The 7646-nt window shown below is 35.3% G+C and overlaps 1 protein-coding gene across 2 annotated transcripts; it reads left to right on the top strand.

Annotated features, from left to right (window-relative positions):
• Positions 1–532: 532 nt before the first annotated feature.
• Positions 533–5165, top strand: LOC142642565 (transcription initiation factor TFIID subunit 14b-like). Of its 2 annotated transcripts, none has more exons than XM_075816949.1 (6): positions 533–778; positions 1169–1257; positions 1379–1600; positions 2269–2456; positions 2541–2711; positions 4752–5165. In XM_075816949.1, exons 1-5 carry the CDS (start codon positions 677–679, stop codon positions 2690–2692), a joined length of 753 nt encoding a protein of 250 aa, XP_075673064.1. In that variant the 5' UTR covers positions 533–676; the 3' UTR covers positions 2693–2711; positions 4752–5165. The 2 variants fall into 2 exon arrangements, with proteins under 2 accessions (XP_075673064.1, XP_075673063.1); XM_075816948.1 differs by having other exon boundaries at positions 536–778; positions 2541–2662.
• Positions 5166–7646: the final 2481 nt, after the last annotated feature.

Raw genomic sequence — 7646 nt, 5'->3', positions numbered from 1 at the left:
GCCTCTAGTCACTACCACCTCCAGTTGCTGGTGGCCGCTAGTCGCCTCTTGTCTCTACCATCATTGGTCACTGGTAGTCGCTAATCTCTGCCACCATCAATTGCTAATTGCCATCGGTCTTCGTCACTTCTAGTTTTTTATATCATTTTTTCAAATGCAATCAAACACCAAAAATATTTTCTTTTTTGAAATGTATTTTCACCTGAATTATTTTACAATTGAAAAATATTTTCCATTGAACCACAGCTTAGACATGGCTTTTGGTTTAGAAAAGTTGCGAGAAAAACCAAAATCTTCCCAAGGATAAGGGCATCATTGCAAAACCACCCACAAATCGAGATTTTAAAGTCATACTCGTACCCGTTATTTTAACGGTAAAAGAAAAGGCTAGTGTTTGAGTATGGTGGGCTCACATGTATAAACCATTCACGATCCCCCCACAACAGTTAAAAAAGGGTGTTTTAGTCATTTGGTCAAGTAAAATTTTTCTGACTTAGTGATGTGTCATAGTTTTATTGGTTTCACATAGTACATCTGTGAAGCCTTATCATAGGCTACCACTTGAGAGACCCCTAGTGGTTTCGTGACCGTACTCTGTAACCTCGCACAGAAAAACCCTAATATCTTGGATTCAAACTCCGATTCCTAACAAAAAGGAGGAACTTTGTTGTAGGAAATGAATAACAGTTCCTCTTCCAAAAAACAAAGTCCAGATCAGCCAGAGACAAGTGGGCCCACATTCAAATCACAGCGAACCAAAATGGACACTGAAAAGAAGGTAATGGTTTCTTTGTGTTTCGATTCAAATTTTGATGACTACCCATTTCCTAAATCACCAAAATATTGATACCCAGATGCTCAAAATTTGTTTTTGATAACAAAAATCTGTTTATTTATTATTATTATTATTTTTTTTTTTATAGTTTGCTTTAGTTAAGGTAAATTTTAGTGTTTTCTGTTGTATTTGTTTTTCATGAGCTTAGTGTTGAAATCAAATTTGAACATGCACCCATTATTTTAATTAGCATGAAAATGTTTACCACTAGTTCAAAAACAAATTTTAAATTTTACACAGTGATACTCTGTTTTGAACTTTCATTATCTATGTATAGAATGGTTGTTTATTGTTTGTTTGTTCCTCTCTTTTTTGTTTATCTTTTGGGTGTAGATTTTGAATAAGAAACTCAAGGATGTTGAAATAAGCTGTCCCATAGTGTATGGTAGCATGGCATTCTGGCTAGGGAAGAAGGCAAGCGAGTAAGTATTGTTTAGGTGTTTCACTGTTATGTTTATAGCTTTATAGCTTCTGGAATAGCCTGTTTTACATATTGAATAGAATGCTTGTTCTTTACATTCTCTAACTTGTGAATGTAATAAGGTACCAGTCCCATAAGTGGACTGTGTATGTTCGTGGGGCGATGAATGAGGATCTGGGAGTGGTGGTAAAGCGCGTTGTTTTTCAGCTGCATTCCAGTTTCAATAGCCCTACAAGGGTACTGGAGTCGCCGCCGTTTGAGGTATCGGAAGCTGGATGGGGTGAATTTGAAATCGCCATCACGCTTTATTTCCATAGCGATGTTTGTGATAAGCCTTTAAACTTGTAAGTTGCTTTGCTTTGTATCTGGTTCTGATTTATATGGTATTTGCTCAACCAAACTGTAATTTAATACTATATGTATTTAGGAGTATACAGTGAAGATCCAAATCGTGATCCATGAGAACAATGCTACTAAATTAAACAACAATTCTAAATTAAGATTGAAACAGCTACTACTTGGTTTTGATTTCCACAATACTGTCATGGTCATCAATTTGCCTTGAGCTGTTACCAGTATCCTCTGGGAACAAATCCTGCAGCATTTAGCGCCTTATTGGCATAGATAGCAGAGTAAAAATCACCTCTGAGTGGGTCAGTGTTGGATTGGTTTTAATAAGAAAAAAAATTCAATTCCATTAGTTTTAACAGTGATTTAAATATTTTTGTTTACAAAACATTTTTACGGTCATCTCCAAATATTTTTATTGGAACCAAATGACTGAAAAGACTGAAGTAGGTGGGCTGACTTTTAACTTGTATCATGTGCTAAAGTATGAAATCTTTTCCTGATCTTTTTGTGTTTAAATGAAAGGATCCTATCAAATAATTTTCCTGACCCTTTTGTGTTTAGTTAAAATATAGGATGCAGTCTATAATGATAGCCCAATATGTAAAAAGATAATATAAACTCTTAGCTTACAGTATGTTGTTGAAGTTTAATATATTCACAGATATCATCATTTGAAGTTGTACCCCGAGGATGAATCTGGTCCCATGTCTACCAAGAAGCCTGTTGTTATGGAAACATATGATGAGATTGTGTTCCCTGAGCCTTCAGAAGGTTTTTTAGCTCGTGTGCAGAATCATCCAGCTGTAACCCTGCCCAGATTACCAATTGGATTTACTTTGCCTCCTCCTGGTTTGTGCTTTCCTAACCGGCTCTGTGGTCTTTTGCTATTGGCCATGCTTTCAATTTATAAACATGCCTTTTAATTTCATGTAGTACCAGTTGAGGATGCAAGTAGAAGGAAGAGAGGTGACACTAAAGATCACCCCCTAAGTCAGTGGTTCATGAATTTCTCAGAAGCAGATGAACTTTTACAACTTGCAGCAGCTCGTCAACAGGTCAGCATGAGTGCTTCCTTGAAATCATGAATGTTGTCTGTCATGTCATGTAAGCATTCTTGTTGAACACGATTATCATTTAAGCCATAAACAATGTAATTGTGTCTTTAGCTCTCTTGGTACAGAACCTGAGCCCCTATGCATTGCATGTTCCAGTGCTCATACCATCCTTTCTGCACATTTTTTTTTCTGTTCAGAGACTTCATCTTGAAAGAACTCTTTGCTCTTATTCTTTCTGCCATTTAGAAAGAACCTGGGTTACATATTCAAAGGACTATGTTTTAAAATCTAAAGTGGATCTTCTTCTCTTATTGTGTATATGAGTTGTTGCATGCCTTTTTTGAAATAATGCTTGTTTTCTAGTTGCATTTTTAAAGTGAGTTCTTAGGTAATTGTGAGCCATTTTTGTTGTTTGTGGTGGAAAAATGATTCTCTATTTAGATCTGGATTAATCAAATTTTACAGTTTCTTATCTATGGTTCTATTTTTTCTTTAAAAAGTGAAAAGTGATTTGGCTATATTTTCTTGTCACAACATCTTGTATGTGGGATTTGGTATGCTTGATAAATCATAATCGTACTCAATAGTTAGCATCATGTCATTCAATCAAATGAAACTCATACAACATAAGCTTAGACTTTGCAATGATAATTAAGAAAAATGCAACATGGTGCATGCTTGTAGTACCTTTGACTGCTAAGGAAACAGGATTTGGGGGGGGGGGGGGGGGGGAGCGGCGGGGGCTGGGAAATAAAAACATAGCTTGGTGGAAACTGATAGGGGGGAAAAAAACTAAACAAAAGACGTAGCTTGCTTTGGGTAATATGGTTGTTGAAACATAGGAGTATGATAACCATGCATTATTAGGTGGACTCCTACAATTCTGAGTTACAGGACTGATAAGTTTGGTGCAGTCTTAATGGTGAGCATTGGATTGATGATGACATTGATGCATGGATTGTTAAAAATGAAAAATAAAACGGCTTCCATTCAAAGGGGAGGCTAGTTGGATTGTATCTAGATATGACGTGGTAGAAGCTTTTCTCATGAAGGAAGGAGAGATTTGTTGAAATATTCACATGTGATTGTTTAAGTTATCAAGTCCCACATCAGTTTATAGTGACAAGATTGAGTAGTTAATATAATATTATTAGGCACAGTCCTATTGGTTTCAGCTTTTAGGATAATGTGGTATCCCAACAAGTGTTATCAAGCCTTCATAAAGAGACTCTCCAAACTCTCAGAGATCTATGATCCCAACACTGATGATGCATCTGCCATATGCATTGAACTGACCTCCTTGATGTTGCTCTATATCAGAAAGTATAGAACCGGTCAAGCCAGAGATTATTTCTCTCTTCAGTTCAGTTTCTTTCATGGGCAGTTGCTCACACAGAGTTGTTGACATATCATTTTGGACATCATTATATACGATTCATGTCATCTGTGTTCATTAGCATGTAATGAATTCCTGTATCTCAAATGGCCTTTAATTTTAAATAGGCAACATAGACCTGATTGACTGTTCTGGGGCATGACTAGGGTCAGGACTTGGCTGAATTTTCTCTTAAGATGTGATCATAGCAACAAATTGTTTAATCACTCTTAAGATTCCTGGTATATTCTTAAGTTTTCTATGAAGCCAACAAGATATCATATATGATTCTACAATCCTCACATGCTCACAAATCTCAAAAGTTTTACGACTCACTTGTTGATTTTTTTTTTAATAATTCTAGGATAATATGTTTTTCTTCTTTCTTCATGTGCATTTGTTTTTTCATCCTGAAATTCCTTATCTGATTATATGAAGTCAATTGCAATACTTAGTTGATTCACTGAGGAACTCCAAAATAAGCCAATTAAATCCAAAATTTGGAATTAGCAATGGGATGGCTTTCTTGTTTGAAGATATGTGCAAGAATTTTAACTTGTTGTATTCCCGTTGCATGAAAAGTGTGTTATATAATTTCACTCAAGCTTTGTTGCCTACGTATATTAATTTAAATAAACTGTTCAAATATTAAATATTATTCTGAAACATGTACAACCCAAATATTTGACTGTTTGATTCTGATTTACTATACAGGTGCAAGCTCATATTGCTAAACTCAAGCGACAAATAAGTGTGATAGATGGGCCGCATCAACAGTTGAAATCTATCTCTGACCAGTGAAGGACAACATTATTCCTGCAGATTTTTTCAGATTCTACTTCAAATTGGTTTTGCAGCATATGCACTAATTGGCATTTGCAACAATGATATGTACCTTCTTAGTTCTCAGCTGCGGAGAATTTTTTGTCAGCTTTGTTTTCCCTCTCTCTTTTTTATGGCCTTTTTATCTCATTGACTTTGTATCAATAAGGAAAGGAGGCAGAAAAAAAAACATGTATCATTAGATTAATACAAGTTTTAAAATTAAATTTATTGCATCTTTGCTGTCATGTATCATTGGCCTTATTAAAAAAAAAAACTATTTTCTTTTTTGAACTTGTTCTGAAATTTTGCTTAAAGTCAATTAAGAAAATGAAAACTTGCAAAAGCTGGTGTGGATCATTTAAGAATTATGCAGAATTCTTTTTTGATGAATAATATTCTTTAGATCTTTTGTTTCACTCCAATAGTATCATATATCATAAATATAGATAAAACATAGTGACACTTTGAAAAAAAAAAATTAAGAAGGAAGAAGAAGAAGATAAAACATTATCTGAATTATGTTGCATCTCTTGTTCTACAAGAGATTACAGAACTTGTTAATGCATAAAATATTCACAAAATAGTCAAGTCCGATTATAGAAAAGATTCTCTTCAAGTGAACCAACCTACCCTCAATCTTGGGCTATAGCTTCACTGAAACAAGGATACATTTTGTTGTTCTAGAAGGTGTCCTCTCATAATTAGTTGGGCTAAAGGTGGCTTGCAAGCAATTTAGCCGTTACTGTTGAGTCAAAGACTGATGTAATTAGTTAACCTTTTTGAATGTATGCTGTGCTTGTATTAATATATGATTCATGATGTTATGATAGAGCAGGAGGTTAAAATGATGCAATTAGAACAATGTTGGGTTTATTTTTCATATGCATAGATGATATAAATTCCCTTTAAGCATGATTTGCATTATCTTGCGCTTTAAGAATTCTGTAAGATGGGGTTGCCAAGAGGAGAGGTTCAGAATGATGTAGCTAGTTAACCTTTTTGAATGAAACCTGTGCTTGTATTAACCTATGATTCATGATGTTGTGATACAGCAGGAGGTTAAGATGATGCCGTTAGAACAATATTGGGTTTATTTGTCATGTGCATAAATGATATAATTTCCTTTTAAGCATGATTTGCAAAGAATTGTCTGTAAGATGGGGCTGCCAAGCGGAGAGGCTCGGAAATTGCTGCATAAGATTCTTCATGATGTTGCTACCATCTCATTTTATAATTTGTGATGGATTAAATTGTGACCTTGATATAATTTCTGCTAGTACTGCACTAGTTTTCTGTATTGTATCCTCATAGTTTTCTATTTATTTGCACCTTAACCTGCGTAGTTGAATTTTCTTTCCAAAGCTTCCTGGATTTCCACAGAACATGTGATCCTGCATCAAAGTTCCCTTTGTGCAGTACATAACAATTAAGCTGAGGTCCCTCCTCAAGTACGTGTATTAGTCCTTCTGATGTTTATAAGCAGTTAACTGGAACGGGACCATCCAGACTAGCTTTTGGATGGGTCCTGCACGTGCTGTCCTCACCAGTACAATTACAATTCATTATCACCCTTATCTTGGTTTGGTACATACCAGGTTTGAGTCTTATCCTTAAATCTCAGAAATCCTCTTAAATTGAAGCAGGTCAAGTGAATAATTTTCTCTTCTCTATTATTGCATAAGGCTTTTAATACTTGTAGTACAATGATTAATCGTTGTCAAATTGCCTTTACCTATTTGTGATAAACGTTAGACATCACCTCAAATGCCATTTTCCATTCTAGTAGCCTTTTCTTTTGATTGATTCCCTTAAAGCCACAGGCATTACTAATTTTGCTTGTTTGCATTTTAATGGCATCACTATGGTTGTATATGTGGCTCTCTCCATGCTTAAGAATATTTGGATATAAGTCGAACCATCTTTTGCAGATATACTCAACTAATCATGTTTCTATAGATTTTTGAGTATCTAAAGCTCTCTATTGAACATGACATAACTGTATGTGCAATCTGACATCATCATTAAGTTCCATTATTCATATTATCACTCTTCATACAAGCATTTCTGTACAAGCCACATGAATATGTACTGTGTACTACACCCGGTTGATATCATCTGAACTAATCATATTATTGTGTGATACCATAGATATCCACATGAAAATGTAGAGATAGATAATGTTTCTAATAAGAATTGCCAATGAGTTCTAAGTTCCAACTCAAATGCTATATCCTTTTGTTGTAAGAATTAAGAATAAGAGAGAGGATGAGATTGGGGGTTCAAGATCTACCATGTGTATGCAATTACCATTAAAAAAACGTTGAGATGGATAAAGGTGTCACGCCTATTCATTTTTTAATATCATGATCTCATAACTCACGACATTTTCAGCAGGAATTGGTGAAACTGAGGAAAAAGGATTTCATAAAACCTAGGGATTGATAAAAGATTCCAACTTCCAAGCAGGCAGTTACAGTTTAAGTTATAGCTGAGTAAGTAAAGCTAACCGTTTCAAGTACTTGGAATGATCTCATTAGGACCTTAACTATGTTGTCTGTACTATAGGTTTTGGGGCAAGAGTAACATGGCCTTCCATGTGCCAAGCCAATGAAAGCAGAGTCACCATCAACCCTAAAGAAAATCCCCTTTAGTCTATAAGCTCTGCGGTGCACGGCATATCAGTGAGAATGGTGGGCCTTTCTAGTCTCTCTCCTGTTTTTTATCTTCCATTCTCAGTCACAGAACATGGGAGAGCTCAGCTGATTCCAAAGACGGCGACATACC

Source organism: Castanea sativa, chromosome 7 (genome assembly GCF_040712315.1).
Source record: "Castanea sativa cultivar Marrone di Chiusa Pesio chromosome 7, ASM4071231v1".
NCBI classification, from domain to species: domain Eukaryota; kingdom Viridiplantae; phylum Streptophyta; class Magnoliopsida; order Fagales; family Fagaceae; genus Castanea; species Castanea sativa.
This window is presented reverse-complemented; position numbering and strand designations above follow the sequence as displayed.